The sequence below is a fragment of the Notechis scutatus genome, chromosome 1 (genome assembly GCF_049901735.1).
Source record: "Notechis scutatus isolate UNSWTSFEM ecotype Mainland chromosome 1, rNotScu1.2, whole genome shotgun sequence".
In the NCBI taxonomy this organism is placed as follows: Eukaryota; Metazoa; Chordata; class Lepidosauria; order Squamata; family Elapidae; genus Notechis; species Notechis scutatus.
This window is the reverse complement of record NC_142009.1, coordinates 221871168-221892352: the sequence shown is the minus strand read 5'-3', so window position 1 is coordinate 221892352 and position 21185 is coordinate 221871168. Positions and strand designations below refer to the sequence as shown.

Below are 21185 nucleotides of genomic sequence, written 5' to 3'. Positions count from 1 at the left end.
CTTAAGGTATTTCTTTCTTTTTTTTCCCTCCTGACAATCAGCTGCTCATACGATCAGCTGTGCTGGAATTCCCTTTGCTGAGGCCCAGGAAGGGAAAAAATGGAGGGAAGGGCTCAACCCCCTCCATTTTTTGCCTTCCTGAGCCCCAGAGGAGCCTTCTGGGAGCAAAAACGCCCCCCAGAGGCTCTTCTGAGGCCAGGAAGGTCCCAAAACAGAATGTGGAGGGGTGCTGCATGCCCCTCCCATGCTCTGTTTTTTTTCTTCCTGAGCCCCAAAGGAGCCTTCTGGGAGCAAAAATGCCGCCCCCCCAGGGGCTCCTCTGAGGCCAGAAGGCCCCAAAAAACGGGTGGGAGGGTAGCTGCAAAAAAAGCCATGCCCACCCAGTCACATGGCCATGTCCACCTAGCCGCGCCCACCAAACCACGCCCACAGAACCGGTAGTAAAAAAATTTGAATCCCACCACTGCAGAAGTTTCCTGAAGATGGTCTCCAGCATGTGTCTGATATCTCAGAAGACAAAACCTCTTGTCCCAGTGACCGACCCAGATTGGATCCTGCAGCATTATCCTGGAATACGTATATTTGCCTTCATTTGTAATCATGAATATGTTTATCTGAACTGGAAAACAGACCAATGCATATACACAAATAATACTATAAAAGATGGATCATAACATTTTTAGTTTTGTTTTAAAAGTAAAGATATTTTTGAATTGCTTTAGGAAATTCAAACAAAGTTGGTGAAATTTCTTTGATTTACCCCCACCACACACAAACATGTTGTATGGTTATTATTGATGCATTTAGTATTTACTAATGAATTTACTATTAAATTCATTTGGTTTTTTTGAACAATACTATGAAATTCTTTGTGAAGTTAGTCACTACAGTTATATGTTTAAGCCAATTCTAAGAAGAGGCAGGGATAGGAACAGAACATAACATCTGCCAAGTTTTTTTCCATATACAGTATTTTATACACAACACACACAATATTTTCACCAACCTTCAGCTCATACATTTAAGAGGAAAGCTGGCCTCACTTTTTGGTTTCTGACTTTTATCCAAAGATGTGAATGATGAAGCAGTTTGGGAACTTAGACTCCCAGCTGCTCTGAATTTGCATTAATGAGATGCAATGTGCCAAGCCATCATTAAGGAAGGGATTATACTTGTGTACTTCTTGTTGGAAAGCAAACTGAAGTGATCTTGCTTCCTTATTTTTGCAAAACTACTCCTACGTACAAAATAGAACAAAGGGAAGATGAATATGGAAAATGAATTGATATCAGAAAATCTAGCAGTTCCTGTGTTCTCGGCAATGAATGGAACTCTAGGTTTTTCAAAGAGAGAGAGGGAGAGGAGAGAGAGAAATTGCAAATCCTTTATAAATCACTTTCACTAAATAAAACAGATCTGTGATAAAATAAGATTTTTTTATATTTGTTCAGTCTCTGAACAAATGAAGAATGAAGAAAGAGCAAAAGTGGCTGAATAAATATACTGTATAATAAATCACCAAGTATATGTAGCAATAAGCAGAGAAAGAAGAACTTAGGTGTGGTCTGTCTAGATTTGTACTTTAAACACTAAACTGGGAGAAAACCACATTATAGTTAGTGGGGTTGATTTTTGAGTAAATATGCATTTGTTTTCTTAATGCATAGTGACCATGACCAGAATAATTTGATTTCTTTAAATGAAGTTTATTTTATTCTTTTTACTTGGATCGATCTAATTTTAATACAGTGATTATTTCACTGCTCTAGATTCCTTTCTGTTGATATCTCATCTGAAAGGAGTCATTCTATGCTTGAAACAATTATTTGTTTTGCTTTTTCTTTGAAGTCTGGCTAAATAACATTGGTTTAGGCATCCCAGTTGAACTGAAGCTAAAAATAAGGTTTCAGAAAAAAAATGCAAGACTGAAATAAACGTGGGAACTAAGCACTATTGTATCAGTTATATTTAAAAGCCAAAAGAATTTCATAAAATAACTTATCTGTGTACTTTGGAAATAGAGATGGAAAAAAGAACTTGTATATCAATGACAGTGCAGAAAGGATATGAAAACCCATCATAAGAAAAATATTATGGGAAAGCATAAGGATCCTGACTTGACATCCGTTTTCAGCTGATATCATTCAAAGTACAACAATAGTTCAAACAGTTTATGTTTTGTGGGAACATATTTTTCAGGACATATTTAAAAACCCTCACCCATTCTGTGCCATAATTTAATGTCAAATTAATGTCTGGTTGGATAGTTATTAAGAAAATATGTAACTGACCAAATCCATGGGGCTATGGGGCTTTTGACAGTACATTAGTGCTGCGATTCCCAATTGCATTGGATGATTTCCATGTTAATGTTTAAAGAAGATCAGTTTTCTCAAATTACAAAAAGACACTTTCAAGGCTCACTGTGTTCACTGATCTTGTGATAGATGAGGAAACACCAGTTGCCAAAGCACAGCCCTCTGCTATAACTATTGCGTATTTTTCAGCCCGGTTCCACATCCACTTTTCTTTTCCAGTACAGCTCTGAGGTAATCTCAGGATGAGTGGTGACATCTATCCTTCTCTTCCTCTTCCATTCACTGGGCACTGACATAGCACTTAATGGGTATATTTTTTCATTGAAAATGTCCAGTGTGGGTACCTTTTACTATGCTAAGATGACTCACTGGGCCACATTTTAGTTCCTCTATGAACGAATATCTTCACAGTAATTGCATTAGCTCATGCACGGAATCTTCACCTTTCTTTCTCATTGGTTGAGCCGTGTTGTAATGGAGATCACTTACGTGTGCCGTCCTCAACAGAAAGAAAACTAAACTCTTCTCCAGGCTGAGGAAAAAGATGAGCAGGTACCAGAATGGCAAAAGTGGCCTGATTTGGATGACAAAAGCAAAGTGGTCTGATTTGGATGACAAAAGCTGCATTCTAACAGCATAGTGCAATGATAGCTTGATAATGTAGATGTTTTTCCTTTTTTCCCTCTGCATGATTTAAACCCCTTTCTCTTAGAATTGTTTGAGATTGCCTTTGTGTGTGTCTGAATAATCCAAATATTTTATTGTTTGCTTTAATTCAATTCTCCCCCCCAAAAAACATTTTCAGTGGAAGATTATCTATGGCCTTTATGATGACAATTTTTATGCTTCCTAATACATTTCTCAAGGATAACTGTAATACTATGTGCTCTGTACCTAGAGAAAAATGCTAATTAGGGCAACCAGATAACCTAACACTGTTTGCTCTAGTGGGTTATGATATTGGATCCTCCCACATGAAAAAAGGGCATTGATTTTCCTTTAAAGAGCTGTGGTGGCGCAGTGGTTAAAATGGAGTACTGCAGCTAATTCTGCTGACTGCCGGCTGCCAGCAGTTTGGCGGTTCGAGTCTCACCGGCTCAAGGTTGACTCATCCTTCCATCCTCCCAAAGTTGGTAAAATGAGGACCCAGATTGTTGGGGCAATATGCTTACTCTGTAAACCACTTGGAGAGGGCTGTAAAGCACTGTGCTACTGCTATTTAATGTTTCAAACTAAAGTGAGGCCATATTTTATGTATACTGTGCACAACTAGTAGGACTACCAAGTTAGATTTGAACTAAGGCCTCTTAGCTTAAGGACACTAAGGGTACTACTTCACTAGAATTTTGTGTATAAATTGTTGTGAATTTTTGCTTGATATTTGTAAAGCTTATATAATCCCTTTGCAAGAGTTTAAGTTAATGTGTTGCAGCAATGGGTATAACAGTGCTGAACGATGATAGACCTTTGCAGTTAGAGCAACTGTGGATAAAATTCCAGCATTTATTTGAAGAATAGGCAAGTTCATATATTCATAAATAGATTTTTGTTGTTTGTTTCAGAGAAATTGTTATGTAGCCAGACAATTTGGTCCTATTTCCTCATGCCTTCCACAATAGAAGTGGTGAATTATAATAGTGCTCCTGTTCTTTATTCATATTCTGTTGGCTGGCCTCCCAAAATATTCAAATTTTGAAGCTGGTTGCCAAGTTATTATGGTATGATCGAAGTTTCCTTTTAAACATATTTGCAATCAGTTCATGAAAGGAGAGAAGGAGGAAAATGAGCTCTTTATTCCATTCAGATTCTGAGAAAGGAGCCCTTGTGACTTTGGTTGTTCCTTTGTGAACGTCAGTTGGAAAAGTAACTTCTTCTTTTTTTCTTTGCTTTTTTGTGATGTGGTCACAAATCATGATATCTATCTTGACTATCAGGTATGGGTGGGGATGGGGGGAACTGCCTAGAAGGGACTTCAATAGAGAGAAAAAGCTAAATCACTATTTGGAGTACATGGTATTTTATGACAAACTATTGTAATAAGTATTTTCTGTACTAACTAGCTTGCTGAGTAAATATGCATGATGGCTGCTATGACTAAGTGATAAAAAGTGTGTAAAAAAGAGTTATCAATTGTTTTCTTTCTACCAGCTGTCTGTCTTTTGATAATGTTTGGAGATACAATAAGAGGTAGAAGAAGATAGACATGGTTGAGATATGATTTGGTAGTTCATCTTTGATTACTTACACCTTCATCTTCCATGTGAATCTCCAGCAGTAAATGGGTTATAGTTAGAACCTCTTAGAACCAAGAATATTTACATAAGCATAAGTCCTAATGAATTTAGGAGAATTTATTTCCCAGTGCAAATTAGCAATAGAAATGATATGAGAGTTTTAACAAATTATATTGCTATGTATCAGGGGGTTTGAACTTTTGTTTTAAATCTAATATTTGAGCTTTCGTATTTTGGGGGGTTAGGTCCATTTTTCAACCTTTTCCTTTGTGTTGTTTAAATAAGAAATCAGTTGTCTCATCCAGAGGTGGTATTCAGCAGGTGCTGACCAGTTCTGGAAAACTGGTAGTGGAAATGTTGAGTAGTTTGGAGAACTGGCAAATACCACCTCTGACTGGAGATTTTACAGTATCCTTCCCCAGCCACGCCCACCAAGCCACGCCCACAGAAGCAGTAGTAAAAAATTTTGAATCCCACCACTAGTCTCATCCCTCTAAGCCACATGGCTAGCTGGTTTAATTTCAAAGTACTCATTGTTTAACACAGAACACTGTGCAGGATCACATTCACATACAAAATTCCTCAGGAGACTAAAATTTCTATACGTCTTTAGAGCTCAAAAGTCTGCTTATTTTTAATGTATAATGAAAATCATCTTATTTAATTTTTAGAGAATATCCAAGAGCTGCTTAAGAGCTAAAACTACATGGTAGACAAACATGGGCACTGCATGTATTGCAATTTAGATTAGAGCATGGAGGGAAATAGAGGTGTTGATTTAAAAAAGCAAAATCAATTCCCCCTCCCCCTGTATGTTACAATCCATACAGTACCCTTCTCCTTTCTCTTGTTTGGTGTTGGACAGAAAATCTCTTTGGTAGCTTCCTGTGACACATAATCCCAATTATTATTAGGAGGTGGATTTCTGTTGGAATTATACTGGGTGTCCCTATATCCATCAATTGTTGTTGTTTACTGCTTAAAATATATATTTGCATACATGCATCAGCAAGGTACATGTAAGGCATCACATAATTTGGTTCTAAGAGTTTCCATCACTAGCACTGCTCATCCCTTAAACTAGCTATATGTTGCATTTGGCAGTGCTTCAATTTTACATTGTTTTTCCCTTCTTTTGATCTGAGTCACACATGCACTTTACTACAAAGTAAAGTAATATCAGTTGAGGTATTCCAAAAATACAAGTGAAAGAAGCATTTTACTCTATTCCAAGACATACAAAAAACTTACTCAAGATGTCAATTCTGAGAACTGAGAAGTGCTTTCTCTCCCCCTCCTTTTTTCCCCACAGTGACAGCACAAAAGCAAACAAAACTCCTTCATCTCCACCTGATGGGACTCCCATCACCAGCCCTGAGATCAAGGTCATCAACCATGAACCAGAGCCATCCACTCTGGAAGCTCCTGGAGGAGGCATCCCCAAGTCTCCTTCTCAGGTAGTGAGAGCGGCTGTTGTGTTTTCCTTGGGGATTTACACATTTCTATTACATGTTTCCATATTTTTGTTATAGTGGATAGTTCAACTTCATTTGTAGATCAATTACTTTTTTTTCTGTTCAGGTTCTTTAATAGTTTTAGGCAAACTGTGTTATTTCTCTTTCTCTCTAAAGCTGCCATTTCTTAATCCAGTGTTCTACTTGGAAGCAAGCTAGCTTGTATTATGTAATTAACATAATGCATAATTGTTCCTAAGAGCAAGAAAAGACCTGGCTAAATAAGATGCCTTGGCATGTGTAACCTCTGAGCAAAGTAGTCAACTGCAATACCAGTGGAATAGTAGAATGGAAATATTTTTGGGGAAGCTTCTTGAACCATTGTCAGAGACATTGATAATAAACTGGAGGTTACTCACACATTTTCGAAGGTTGCTCTGAAGAGGTTTTTCAATAGGATTATTACTTCACTTTGCAAGTTGTTTAATGGCTTTCTTAAAGGAAAGTCACCACTAACTGCATCCTCTGTTTGGAAATGACATCAAACATACATGATTTCTCATGCAAACAATGACATTATGTGCTTGCAAGCCGCAACACCTGTATGATAACATTGACATCATCATACTTAGGTCTTCATTTGACTCCCTACTTGGGTCTTCATTTAACTCTGCAGTGTATACTCTCCGTGTATACATGTATCATTTTTATAAAAAAATGAACATTTTATTTTTTTGCTAAATATTTTTCGGTGTGACTTTAATCTGACTTTATCCAAGCTCACTTTGGCTTCACAAAAGTATTTCAGCACCAAACAATCATTTGAGAACTAACAGCTAGTTAAAATATAACTGATTTTCCAGCAGATATTTTGGAATTTAATTATAGTTATGTGAAGTAAATTATGAATTCCTAGAATTTTAGGATAGTGGGGGATCTAGGTAAATTATCTATAAGAAGACATTATAATATAATCACTATTCCTAGGTGACCACACATATCATTACATCTCTAATTTCCAAATTGATTGTAGAAACACCTCACCCTGTCTTGACATTTGGTCATTTTTTAAAAATGCAGTTGCCTTGTTTTTATAAAACCATTAATCAAACTTGCAAACAGAATAAATCCTATTGGGGAAACTTCTCTGGTCAGTGAAGAGCAGTGCTCTTGGGAGAAGGAAAATGCCAAGATCCTATCTTAGAGGTACTCTGGGTTCAAAATGAATCTTTAGAGTCAGTTTAAAACTCAGGAACAAAGGTTCCAAAATCTAATTATAATTAGAGATAAGTTGGATAAATGACTGTTTGGATCAAACAGTCTAAATTTCCTACTATGAATAGGGCTGTGGAAATGTGTAGTTTTGTGTATTTGACTCCCAGCTGGACTGAAACAATAGTCATTTGGACAAGAAATTAGCCCCCATGTTCATGCTATTAATTTGCTAACAACAGGAACACTCTAGGGCAGTGATGGCTAACCTTTTCCACATTGTGTGCCATGTTGTGTGTCCTCCTTCTCATCTGGGTAGAAATAAATAAAGCTGGCTGTAATAATTGTGACCGTATTGCAATAAACTGTACTTTGTCTTCTAAAATAGCAGGTGATGAGAAGGAAAGGTTGTTGTGTGGGAGACACCAGAATGTATAAGGTGTAGATCTCCTCAGATTCATGGTTTTTATAGCCAGAAGACTGCTTAATGTTCTACACTTTGAGCTGGGCTTGTATATGTTGTAGAATTTTGCTATGTAATCCTGTGCTGAGAAATTATTTTCAGATCTTTCCAAGAATTTGGAGAGAGCTAATAATAAAGGTTTTATTTTTCATAAATTGTAGAAAATGATGAAGTATGTAGTTTGACATATATTTATTGATTTTTTTTACCATATAAAATATCCATTAACAACAAAAATCAGATTCATTATAGTAAATATCTAGTGTATTCTACTCAACACAATGCAGAATACTCATTCATAAAGGAGAATGGATAATTCAGACACTCTGTTTCTACTACTCCCTACCAATGTTGTAGGCTCTTCCACCTTCAGTAACTCTGTATTGTACCTACTCGCTTACTTCTCAGTTTTGACATAGATTAAGCAAGCTTTTGAAATACCATGGCATTCACCAAACTCCAAATAGAAGTAATAGTAAGAGCATAGGCACCAACAACAACACCATCTGTCATACCATCTTCAGTTGTTACTAAAATCATTGTTCTTTCCAGTCTTCCACCCCCACCCCAAAGAGAATTTTACTTACATCCTCTCAAAAGGAGAAAAGATACGTGGTGCACAGTGCCCTCAGCTGGCCTTTCTCTTTCAATGCATAATGAAACTTATAGCTCACTGTGAAATAAAAAGGCTTTAAATCCTGTAAGAGGATTAATTTCACTTTCCTCACAATTGTTGTATGATTAAAGCATCAACAAATCATGGTTTCCCTTAGAAAACACAACAAGGGTTGCTTCTAATTGACCCTTTTAGCATAGTGGTGCAATTTGTACGTGAAGTAAATTTCTAAATTCAGTTTTAGGAGGGGAAAAAATGAACCTTGGTATGTGATTTTAAAGAAGTACTTGAAAATTTGAGAGGTATTGTTAGAATGTTCTGCCTCCTGTGAATAGCATAAAATATTTAAGCATTGCAGATAGTCTCCTCTTTTAAACCTCTATATGAAATATTTAATTTGGAAGAAAATATCTTTCTCTTCCAGTTCTTATTGCTGCAATACAATATCTGTTACCATAAAAGAATAAAGCTGAGCAATTACTGCTCTGTCATTACAAGGATGCATCATTCAAATATAAAATAACATTGCTGGGGGGGGGGGGGAATGCAAAAGCTTAAACAAATCATTCTCCTCCCAAAAGATTGGTATGGTGTAGACTATGTCCCATTCAGTGGGATATGTACAAACCTTGCACTTTAGAAAAAATGCAAAAAGAACTTTTAATAGTACCAAAACTCTGAGGATAAAATGTAACAAAGAATGTAATAAGAGAGCAGTTTGTAGCGTTTGCTGTGAAAAGCCAACATCCAAATTAATATGGCAAAGAAATATAACTTTTGAACTCTAAGAATACTCTAAAAATGCTATGAAAACCACTTGCTATATATCGATATACAGTATCTATATATCTATTCTCTCACATTAGACATATTCTTTCCAACTCAACAGAGCAGCCCTGGATTAAACATTAAGTAAAGTAACTACATGCTTAAGACAGCAAGGGAAGGGGGCACCGTCCCTGTATTATGCCCTTAACTCTTTCCCTGCCAACCTTGAACCATTTTTTATAATTATCTTTATCCTCCATTTTTTTAAACTTTAATTTGCATTGTTAAAAAAAAACATTTTCTTTGGCATGGTGAATGAGTCAAGTTTAAAAAAAAATTTTTTTTTGGAAGGTATGATTTTATCACATTTGTTTCCTTCCCATGCCTTTCAGGAAAGGACAGTATTTTGGGGATTAATTGGGCTTAATCATGTCCTTCCACAGAGTGATTGTAGGGAAAGTCTCAAATGAAACTGACTATAAAATGTGAACTTCAAAAGACTAATTTTTTTACTGAATCAGTTATTATGCTGCCAAATCTATTACGCAGATCTAGAAGAAATACTGAACATGGTAATTAGTATGATAGTATCTACTATCCCATTGATGCTAATTAAGGTGAAATTGCTTTAATTTAATTTTTATGTAGTAGGGACTTTATAGACTCTTATATTAATTTCTGCTTTTTGTAAAGTGCTTCAGGTGCCTGCTGTAAAGAAAAGCATGCAGCTGTTTTCAGAAAAGGCAACAAAACAGCTGCAGCAGACAATGAGAATATGTGAATGCCCTCAGAAGACAAATACAATGTAGAATCACATCCACGCATGTAAATCTCTAATAAGCATGGAAAGATTGTAAGTGATGAACTGGAAAATGAAAAAAAAAATAGACATGCTACATTATAAAATAGTTCCATAAAAGAAGAAACAGATATGATCTCTAAGCTAGGGAATTTAAAATCCTTGTTAACAGCTGTTTGCATAGCAGCTGAACCAACTATACATGTTGTGACAATGGCAATATAAATATCCAAGAATTCACTGATGAAGTGCCATTTCATTACAGTGAATTTAAACTGATTTAAACTAAGAATAATAAAACTGCAGTATCTACCCTGGATGCTCAAATGAAAACTTTTGAAATGCAAACATTGGCAGGCCTGGAGAATAAAGCTTACACAGATAATAAAGTTCTTATGGGATCAGATAGCAATTTCCATTAAAAAAAACCCTATTACTGTACATTAAGTAGGTCATATCCTAAAATGGGCACCTGCAAGCTATGAATTGCCACATAATGAAAAGGAAAATCTACCAACATGTACTGACTTAAATATATATTTAGCAGAGGATATGACCCTACAGCAAGTAGAAAACAAGACTACTCTTTTGCAATGAACGTCTCTAGTCTTGTAAAAGACTGCTGGCTGGTGTTTCAAGACTTTTCTTTTAGGAACTTGATTTGTAACTGACATTATGTTGCTTGCAGATGAGTTGAGTAAAAGAAGAATGAAAGTGGCAGTGTTTCGATATATAAATCTCAATGAGATCAGAGATCAAGTTAGGAATGGATTAGTCATTTTTATTGCCAACTAGTTCCAAACTATATATACTATTGTATCTTCTTGCAATCCTTTAGCCCTATCACAGAAATAAATACTAAGGGATAAACATTAATTAATGTGTTGTTTTCTCATTGTGATTGCTAACTCAAGTAAATAATTTATGGAATTACAAGTACCACCCACTTAGGAAAAAAGACTCTTTATGGGAATCAGCCATGCTGGTCTAAAAATAAAAGGACTAATTATGGTAAGTGACATTTGACACAGATGAAGGCGCACATGAATTTATTTTCATTGAAAGGTGTAGTAGAAGAGGACCAGGAAGAAGAATATACCAGATGAAGTTCAAGCAGACCTAATCCCATGATATAATAGAAATGTGTACCTATCTATGGGGCATGAAATTCTTTGGGATAGGTACTTCCCTGAAATTGCAATAGAAAGAGATAGGCCAATGATTTGTAGTGCAAAAGACATAATTAGTAGAGAAGAATGCACAGTTGTGTAAGTTTGAAGGTTTGTCTAAGACTTGAAAGAGAGAAAGAGACAGACAAATAGACAGGCAGGCAGGATGGAATATCTAGCATTAAAAGGACATGAGTTTTGATCCTTCCTGACTTACTGTAGATGATGCCTTAATAAGAGAGCCTTTACTCCCACAACATATTTGACAAATATCACTTCTGATGGGCATTGGAGTGTTTTCCCCATGGCCAGACTTGTACATTGCTCTCCATATTGTTGGAGGGACAATACCATAAAATCAAAAGCTGAGTGAATTTAGCTACAGAGATTAAAGGAAATAGAAATGGCAAACTATTTATTTATTTATAATGTTTACTTACATCTGCAAAATGAGGTCTTCAGATTCAACATCTCCCTCTACCAACATTGACTGGAACTGACCCTGGAGTAAAGAGGGAAACAACACAATACCTCCTACTCCTAATCCCTTGAGTTGGCCCAGAAGGATAACGTTGTGATGGTATTGAAGGTCCCTGGGAGATCAAGGAGGGCCAGGATGGATACACTACATATTACCTTGTTGTCAATTTTATAAAGTACTTTAAAAAGATTCATACAATCATTGCTAGATAACCCAGATAGGGTTAGAAATATAATTGGGTGATCTGATTCCATATGATTGTATCTAAGGAACTCAGGAAATTTTGCTCAATCAGCACTGATTCTTGAAAAATTCTGAAAAACAATCTTTTATTTATTTTGGGGAGTTACTATTTATCTTTCACATCATTTTTTTCCTTCTCTGCACAGTTTTTTTTTTTTTTAACTTTTAAGGTTGTTTTTCTATAATAAATAAAACTGAATAAATGGAAAAAAAGAATGCAGTCAAAGTTAGAACAAGCTGACCAACTTCTAAGAACTGCCCCAAAGCAAGTGTGCAAATCGTGTGAATTGTCCCTTGGCCTTTCCCATGACCTAGCACATACCAGTTATATCAGTTTGTCAATGATTAGTGGCTTATTCTTACCAAAGCCTCTATTAGGCATATTTAGTCAGGTCAGGGTAGACTTGTACGCATATCATTTTGACTGAGAAACATTATTAGAACAATCAAATTATTTTGAATTTGGAAAATCAACTTACTGCTCTGTCATTCTACCTAGAGCTGAGATTGATCCCAACAAATTTAGAAACCTACGACTGTGAAGAGATCTAAGAAAGAGTGTCATAGTACCGAAGAGAAAATTAATATGTAATAAATACTATTGCTTTGATGCTGTATACCTGATGATATCAAAATAAATAAAAACCCTTAATGTTAATATGTAGGAGAAAAGGGATTCCCAGACCAGCTTAATTTCTTCTACTGCTATCTGTGATGTCATGATTCCAAAATAATCAGATCTAATTTCTATTAATTAACATTGAATAATGTTTAAACTACCCATTGGCAACATTGTTATCATCACATTATAGTAATGTGATGATTGGGTTTTATGTTATTGGGAGTCTTCTGCATTGGAATCAATCGAAGCTGGTTAGAAACCCTTTTCTCTATGGAAGTAGACATTTCTGCAAATGTAGGGCTACTAGCTTCCCTGGCTTTATAGAACATTAAAAAAAATAGTAATATGCAATTTCCCACCTTGTTGTTCCAGAAAGTTGCACAGACTTTAAATATGTTTGCATGTCCTATCTTATGCACATTAATTATGTTACGCTTCTCTTCTGCAGAAGGGAAACCTGCCTACGACTGAAGTGTAACTAATGATGCAAAGCTTTTTGGAAGAGTGTGATTGTTTCCTCTTATTGCCATGCGTTTTTGTTCTGACCCTCTTTGTATGTAATACAAGTGTGGCATTGTTTTTACTTTGCTAACCTGGTTCCCTGTCTCTGGTTTTTTGGGTGTCGCTGTTTGTGCCGTGGCCATGTGTTCACATGCATGCAGTTGAGGAAAGGCCCTCCTGTGCCACCACCTCCAAAACTCACTCCATCCAAGGAGATGAAGCAGGAGAACATCATCAACCTGTTTGATGACAATTTTGTCCCAGAGATCAGTGTGACAACCCCCTCACAGGTTAGCTTCTCCTTCTTCCCTGCCCTCTCTTGTCCTATCTTCTATTGTTCCCCCTCCACTCCCCCCCCCCGCTTTTCTTTACTAGAGGTGTCAAGCCAAGAAAACTGTTCAGAGGGTAAGCAGTCAAAGGGGGTTGAATTGGGCCAAAGGAATAGTGAATTGGAACCCCTAAATATTGGTGGGTTCTTAACTGGAAATAGAACAGAGAAAACGTAAACAGAGCACCTGCTTTCTTCCATGGTGTCCTTCACCAGGATTTCCAAACTAAATAGGAGAAGTGTGTGTGTGTGTGTGTGTGTGTGTGAGAGAGAGAGAGAGAGAGAGAGAGAGAGAGAGAGAGAGAGAGAGAGAGAGCTAATGGAATGCTAATGGTTTGGAACTCCCAGGCAGCCATAGACAATCTGAACACATTTCTTCTTTTTAATCTGACACAGCTTGTTCAGACAAGGTCAGAGCATTGTCAAAACTCAGTCTGGACTTTGCTCATTGTTTTTTCTGCATGAATTTACAGTGGACTGTTGGTTAATTAAAATAATTAAAATACAATTATTAAAAGTACTATATTTATTTTTCCCCAATTGAAATCATTATTTTGATTTATGGTGAGTTTTGGTTCATAATGTTTGAGAATCCCTGACACTAATGAAGTTCTTGACATTTTTAAAGTCTCCTCTATCGAAAGAATGGATTTGAATTGTGTGAATTGGAGCTCCAAATGTGGGGTTCCCACCTGTTTGATTTCCTTTAAAAGGCAATGGCCATGAGATCATTTTGTTCTTAGGTAATGCTAAGAACAAAGGTGAAGGACTGTGCCTTTTGAAAGGCTTCTGCAAGAGTAATCTGAAGTTTTATTGTGTTTTTAAGAGCCTTCCTTGTTTGTCTAGATGAAGCAGGGGCTGATTAATTCTTCTTGGCAATTATTTTACATGATAAACGTCCTCTACCCCAATGGTTTTAGGAGCTTTGGGATTATACTGAGAGAGGTCATACCCTTTTCCAATGATTTTGCATTTAATTATTCTTACAAATTGCTAGCATCCACCAGCCCATTAGAATCTCATGACCTCCCAAACTAATCTCTAAAAGCAAATTTGTTAAGGGACTTATCTGACTAATAGGTGAACCTCTTTTGGGTGACTCAACTTTAGATACTATGATGAGATTAAAAAGCAGCCTGATCAGTTTTCTGGCCTCATTCTCACAACTTTTGTCATCATCATCATCATCATCATCATCATTATCATTGTAATAAATGCTCTTTAAAAAAAGTCATAAAAAGCAATCAATGGCACCTCTAGAATGTATGTTTCCTGACTCCATTCTTCCTTCCCTACCTCAGCACGGTGGCCTGCGGCTTTTACCTCTTCCTCCTGTTCGGCGACTGAAACTTTGCGTGAATGGCCTGAATTTGGGAGAAAAGGCAAGTGTAGGCCTCAGGTTGCCAATGTGATGGGACGCCCCACAGGCAGATGGACACTACATGTAGTGTTCAATAGTTTGGTGGATCAGAATTTCCTTTTCACTCTGGGATAGAAAATGAGATAGAAAATGACTTAACAAGTTTTCAGTATCTTTCTTTTTTTTGTAAAACTTTAGTTCTCAGTCCTAGACAAAAAATAATATGAAATACATGTGCTAACACTGGCAGCATCAGATAAGTATCAGAGACCTTTCAGGCACAACTGGGAACCCATTGAAAAAAAGGGGGGGGAAATGACCAGTTCATTCATGTGAACATACTAAACAGTTGTATTTCTCTCTACAAACTGAAGTGTTACACTTGGGATATTGATTTATTATCTCAATAAAATGTAGGCCTTGTAGAAGCTTAGAAGATTATATTCTCTATCTAGAAACTCCCTTTCTGAAACTGCTGTAAGAGTAGAAGTTGGCAAAAGTTTTAGATATTGTGTCTTTTTTCTTCTTCTTGTCATCCAAATAGCTTTTGATGTTATGGGGATGTGGAACAGGGGGAAAGACATGAGAAAAAAAAAACCAAGACATCTTCTGGGTTGCTATTTTTCCTAAAGTATATGCTGATTTACAAAGATTCTAGCCCTTAAAATCTCCCATATATGGTTGGAGTAAGCTTGTCACCTCAAATGTGTTTCTCAGTGACAGACAGAAGACAAATTTATGCCTGTGTATTAAACATGCAAGCAAGCGTTGCTATTTTAGTTTGAAGATAAAAAATAGACAATCTGAACTTTTTTTGACAGAATTGCTTCCATTCAGGAACTACAATTGCAAAACTTGTCTATGCTTTAATGTTTGAGAAAGCCGTAGGCCACTGATCAGTCTTTCTATCCTTGTCTGCTCCTATCCTTTCCCTGTAGCATGCCTCAAGCATTTTTATGCCATGTTTTGTATTGTACATATTTGTGTAAAAACCCTTGCATAAACAGAGCGTTCTGACTGGGACAGATTCAGAGTATAGGCCACTTGAACTGGAAAGTATACTTAGAAAACAAGTTGAATTTTTAGTGGCTAAGTGGGAGGGGGGAGCGAAAGGTATATGGGCACATTTCTATTTTTAGCTGGGTCAATTATTTAGGAAGATAGAGAAAATTGTCAAGGAGGAAGATACTTCAACAACTGGTCCAAGTAACAGGTAAGATTCCAGCATGGCTATGACCTCATTTTAAAATTTTATTTCATGTACACAAAGCTTAAAAATTGGACCTTATTTCCAAAGAAACTGTTGTCAGAACCCTTAAAGTTCAGGTTAACTATGAACGTTTAATGCTTATATTGTGGAGGTGAAGGAACAGGAAACATCTCAGTTGAATGGATTTCAGTGGGTTTTCTTCTTTTTATAAAAAAAAGTAAAAATTAAGAAATTATAATTATACTATGTAATAATCTAGACAGTTTTTACCTGAACTGATAAATTTATGTTTTTTTGGTAGAGATTTGGTGTTGACAATTATTTTGATTTACCCAGTAGAAATTAGGAAATGATTTAGGTTTTTAAAATTACATTAAGCAGGATTCTGAAAATGTTGTTTAATAATATAAATTGGTAAGATTATATGATCTGCTCGATAATAAGAGGATGCTGGTATTTCTGTCTTGTTGGATGCAATATAACCTGAATGTTTATGGTATTCTGTAATTTATGATTGTTGAAAATATGAACCCAGTAAGCAAACTATCTAAATATGATAGAATAGTAGAGAAACCACTCAGATACAGAATAACAGAGTTGGAAGGGACCTTGGAGGTCCTCTAGTACAACGCCCTGCCCAGGTAGGAAGTCCTATACCATTTCAGGTTCTAAAGAAAGAAAAAGATGATGGTTACAGAAACATTGTGAGACTAAATTAGAGGTTTTCACAGAAGGTGCTATTCCATTTTATTTTAACCAGAAATGTGGTATCAAGATAACAGTTGTGTTGGAAATTGTAGGTCCACCATAGGTTTGAAGCAGTGAAGCCTGAGAGAGTCAAAGAGTCGTTGTTTGGATGTATGGAACTTGAAATTGTTCTAATAGACAGCCTAGGACAGTGGCATAACAAATGCAGTGCCTGAACTTTGTAAAATGTTAATACTTGAATTTTATGATCTATTATTTGCAGAAGTATTAAGCACATTATAGCCAACCAACATATATGAATATATATTTAATATATAACCTTTTTGTACCTTCAGTTTGCAGATTACATCTTCCGCATACCCTCAATCTTTTTAAACTGCCTAACTGTCTAAAAATACTGATATTTTTTTTTCCTTTAATGCTGCCAAGTTTGATGCCCCTGGGTCTTTCCAGGAGGGAGCCAGCCTATTGGATTTTGATTTTGATCCCATTAAACCAGATAACAACCTTGTAGGGAAGTCTCCCACACCTGCTACTCAGGTTGGTTCACTCACTGTCATTCCTTTGCTCCATGACCAGGCAGTAAAGACTTTATGGGTTCTTATGGGGAGAAATGTATGGTGTGACAGATGAACTCTTGGTGATTAAAACACATACTTGAGTCTTGCATATATCTTGTTGATCAGCAGTAATATTTGGTGTTTATTTAATGTATTTAAGAGCTTCACATTCATTATTTCTTAGAATATTCCTATCTTGTATTACAGACAGTGCAAAGAGTTGGAGAGGGGAATAATGGTTTGTCTTTAGCCAAGTTGCAATATTAAAGATTTGGCTAAGTCTGAAATAGTAACCAGGCATACCATAGATTATTATTAGTTAGATGCCATTGAGTTAGATGCTCATGATGATTGCATAGGCAAACACTCTTCATCTTGCACTGTATTTAGTGTAACTCAGATTTCTTTGAAGTACATGTCTTTGATCCTATCCATCCATCTTATCTGCCATCTTCCCCCTTTTGAGTACTGAAATATTTAAAGAACTCAGCTACTGAAATTGATTGATCATGGGCAATAGGTCAGTGTCTACTGACCACGTAGAACAGGGATGTCAAACTCACATCGTCATGCTGTTGTCATATGATGTATCGTGACTGTTTCCCCCTTTGCTAAAATGGGGGTGGACGTGACCACCACGGAAGCATCCAGCCCTTGGACTGTGAATTTAACACCCCTGGCATAGAATAATTATCTCCAGGAAAATCTGTTTCTAACTGTTTCAAGTCTTAACTACTACTAATGGAATATCCAAAATTATAAACCACGTTACTTAGCTTCAATATATGACATTGCTAAACATTTTGTGGCCATTTGGTATGTTTGCACTTTTTATGTTGTTTGAAATAATAAAGACTTAATGCTTTTTTTCCCCATTGCTTTTTGCTATGCTTAGTCTTTCTCTTGGGATTTATGGGAGGTAAGATTTCTATTAATACAACTTTCACTGCAAAATTATGATGTAACACTTGGTGTTTGTAAATGCTACTTTGCACCATTATTATGCAAAGACAGTTGTGTGTATCTTGAGCCTCTATTCTCATTGACAGTCGAGCAATCTAGCTGCTTGGTCAGATACTCCCGCATTAGAAACCTCTGGCAAATTTAGTAGTATAAGGAACAGCATTATTTTATTGTTTTTATATTTTAGTTAGAAAATATTGTGAGCAATGGCTGTCAAAATTTCCTTTTGTACCGAAAACAAGGCAGAGGTATGGAGGAAACCTTGGGGTTTTCTGATGTCATTTCATCTCCCACATTCCCATTGTGGCCATTCGATCTCAGATATTCCAGCTGTTGCTTTGGAAATTGGCAAGGATGATAGAATTTTTGAACAGATCTCTCTTGTGTTCTGGAGAAAGTTCAATGCGTCCCATGGTACTCTAGAGACATAGAATTACTTCTTAAAAGGAAATATGTTTTATAAGTATATATATAAGTACTTTATATATATAAGTACTTTATATATATAAGTTCTCTCTCTCTCTCTCTCTCTGTGTGTGTGTGTGTGTGTGTGTGTGTATGTGTGTGTGTATATATATATATATATATATGGTGTTCGGCTTAGTTCGGGTATTTTCCCACGTCATTGTAGTTCTTTTAAAGTTGTAGCAACGTTTCAGCAGAATCTCATCTGCCATCATCAGACTTCTAGTATTGTGTCCGTCTGTGGGTCAGACTTTTACAGTGGTTTCAGATTTAAATTTAAATTTAAATCTGAAACCACTGTAAAAGTCTGACCCACAGACCGACACAATACAGAAGCCTGATGATGGCAGATGAGATTCTGCTGAAACGTTGCTACAACTTTAAAAGAACTACAATGACGTGGGAAAATACCCGAACCAAGCCGAACACCATACATGTAAGTACCGCGAAAACTTAAGAAAATATATATATATATATATATATATATATATATATATATATATATATATTTGTTTTCTGAGGTTCTCGTGGGTATTTGTATGTGGATCTTTGGTTATTCGGGTTTTCTCCCGCGTAAGATTGGAAGTATCTAGGCAACGTTTCGATGAACTGACCCCCACCATGAAGATGCGGCACGACCATGAACTCGAAGCCAAACAACAAGATCACAGCTCACCAGCTCAAATCCCCCAGCAACTAAGACTAACCTGAGCACAACCAAGCCCCCACCTGAACAGAACACACCTCCAGCCAATCAGAACACGGCCAACCCCCAACCAATCAGAACACAGCCAACCCCCAACCAATGAGAACACACCCCACCCAATCAGAACACAGCCAAGCCCCCACCCAATCAAGTCACACCCCCACTAGCAGTTAAAAGGAAGAAGCAGCTGCAAGCTCACATCACTCTGAGAAGCACAGAGCTGAAGACACAAGCCTGAAGATGATGAATGAGACTTCATCGAAACGTTGCCTAGATACTTCCAATCTTACGCGGGAGAAAACCCGAATAACCAAAGATCTATCTATCTATCTATCTATCTATCTATCTATCTATCTATCTATCTATCTATCTATCTATCTATCTATCTATCTATCTATCTGTGGTGGGATTCAATTTTTTTTACTGCTGGTTCTGTGGGTGTGGCTTGGTGGGTGTGGCAGGGGAAGGATACTGTAACATCTCCAGTCAGAGGTGGTATTTGCCGGTTCTCCAAACTACTCAAAATTTCCACTACCATTCTCTAGAACTGGTCAGAAGCTGCTGAATACCACCTCTGGTATATGGTTTGCTATTACCTTCTTCCTAAGGCTGAGAGAAAGTTTGTGGCCCAAGACCACAGAGCTAGCTTTGTGCTAAGGCAGGGCCAGAACTCACGGTCTCCCAGTTTCTAACCTGTTGCCTTAATGACTATACCAAACTGGCTTTCCAGTGATAAAATGCCTTTGGTAGTACAGTTTTGTTTGTTGGTTTAGATTGCATGTGGTAGTGTCTCAACAGTTCTTGTTTCGTATCATGGTACTCTGTGGTATCTATTACTGTTTCTAAGTTTGTGTTGAAATGAAGTTGACAATGGTATCATATCAAGTGCTATCAAATCTTTAATCTTGTTAATATATTTGGGCATTTTAGAATCAGTGCTTATCAGCTATTAATAATTTACTTCTGTATGGTCTTATATTTTTAAAAGCATTGTTCTGATTTCCTCTCATTTATAATGTTTAGTTCTAGCTATTGTTTTCTGATGTAATGATAAAGGGATCATCAGATTATGTAGATATATAGTAATAGCTTTAACAGTGGGATTGCAATTATTATTGAACATGATTGCTGTGTATAGCACACTTAATTTCAAGTTGTGTTTTTATTATGCTATTTGGACTGTGACTTATTAGTTACTAATAGTTTTCCTCCATTAAATATCAGTATCAATGAAACCCTAGGTCCACTTTAAATTTCACACAATTCTGAACCATCTTCAATGGGAATATAAAATTGTCACTCTAAACTGTATTTTACTAATGGGTTTTCCATGCTTTCTTCTCCTAGAAAAAAATGATATTTATGATGAGTAGGCACTGAGTTAGAAATGGAGATATCAATCCCAGACATTGGAGGGAAGTTATTTCAGAATCTGTCCGTCAGATCTATTTAGGATAAAATAAAAGTTTTCAGTAACATCAAGGAAATCACTGGAAATCTGATTTTCTTTACGGTGGATGTACAGACTACAGTGTTTCTTTATTCAGATTTAATTCTTTATATTCCAGCAAGATTTTGATTTTAAGGGGAAAGGACAACTAGAGATAAAAGCCAAGCATCCTTTTAAAATAGAATCAGTAATATAATGAGAGTCCACATAAAATGACAGAAATATTTAGAGAAGAGAATATTTGTAGTTTTTCAACCAAGCACACAGAGCAGCAAGGACCCCAGAGAAATACTTATTTAAGGAAGTTTGGAGTTGATTGGGGAAGAAGTCTCTCTCCCCCCCGCTAAGCCAATATTGTGAAATAGCCTCCTGGGGAGATTGGATTATCTCCAGGGGTGAGATATGACAGGGTTAACTACCGGTTCGGGATTTACGAGTTTCCCTGCATGCTATGAGCCATGCGCCTGTAAATCGTCATCAGCATGCTGTGTGCAGAGATGCAGCCTTTGAAACAGCCCTCTTTTCCTGCTTTTTTAACTGCAGCTGTGCCTCATT

At 36.6% G+C, this 21185-nt stretch overlaps 1 protein-coding gene across 31 annotated transcripts in view; it reads left to right on the top strand.

Annotated features, from left to right (window-relative positions):
• BIN1 (bridging integrator 1) overlaps positions 1–21185 on the top strand; it is a 107224-nt gene that overhangs the window by 77506 nt on the left and 8533 nt on the right. For 2 of the 31 annotated variants that reach the window (XM_087950309.1, XM_087950303.1), the window contains 6 exons: positions 2826–2870; positions 5865–6009; positions 13042–13170; positions 14510–14590; positions 16916–17026; positions 17942–17965. In XM_087950309.1, coding sequence (XP_087806435.1) covers positions 2826–2870; positions 5865–6009; positions 13042–13170; positions 14510–14590; positions 16916–17026; positions 17942–17965 — 535 coding nt within the window. The remainder of the gene's footprint in view (positions 1–2825; positions 2871–5864; positions 6010–13041; positions 13171–14509; positions 14591–16915; positions 17027–17941; positions 17966–21185) is intronic. The other 29 variants (XM_087950314.1, XM_087950306.1, XM_087950311.1 and 26 more) reach the window with 16 other exon arrangements.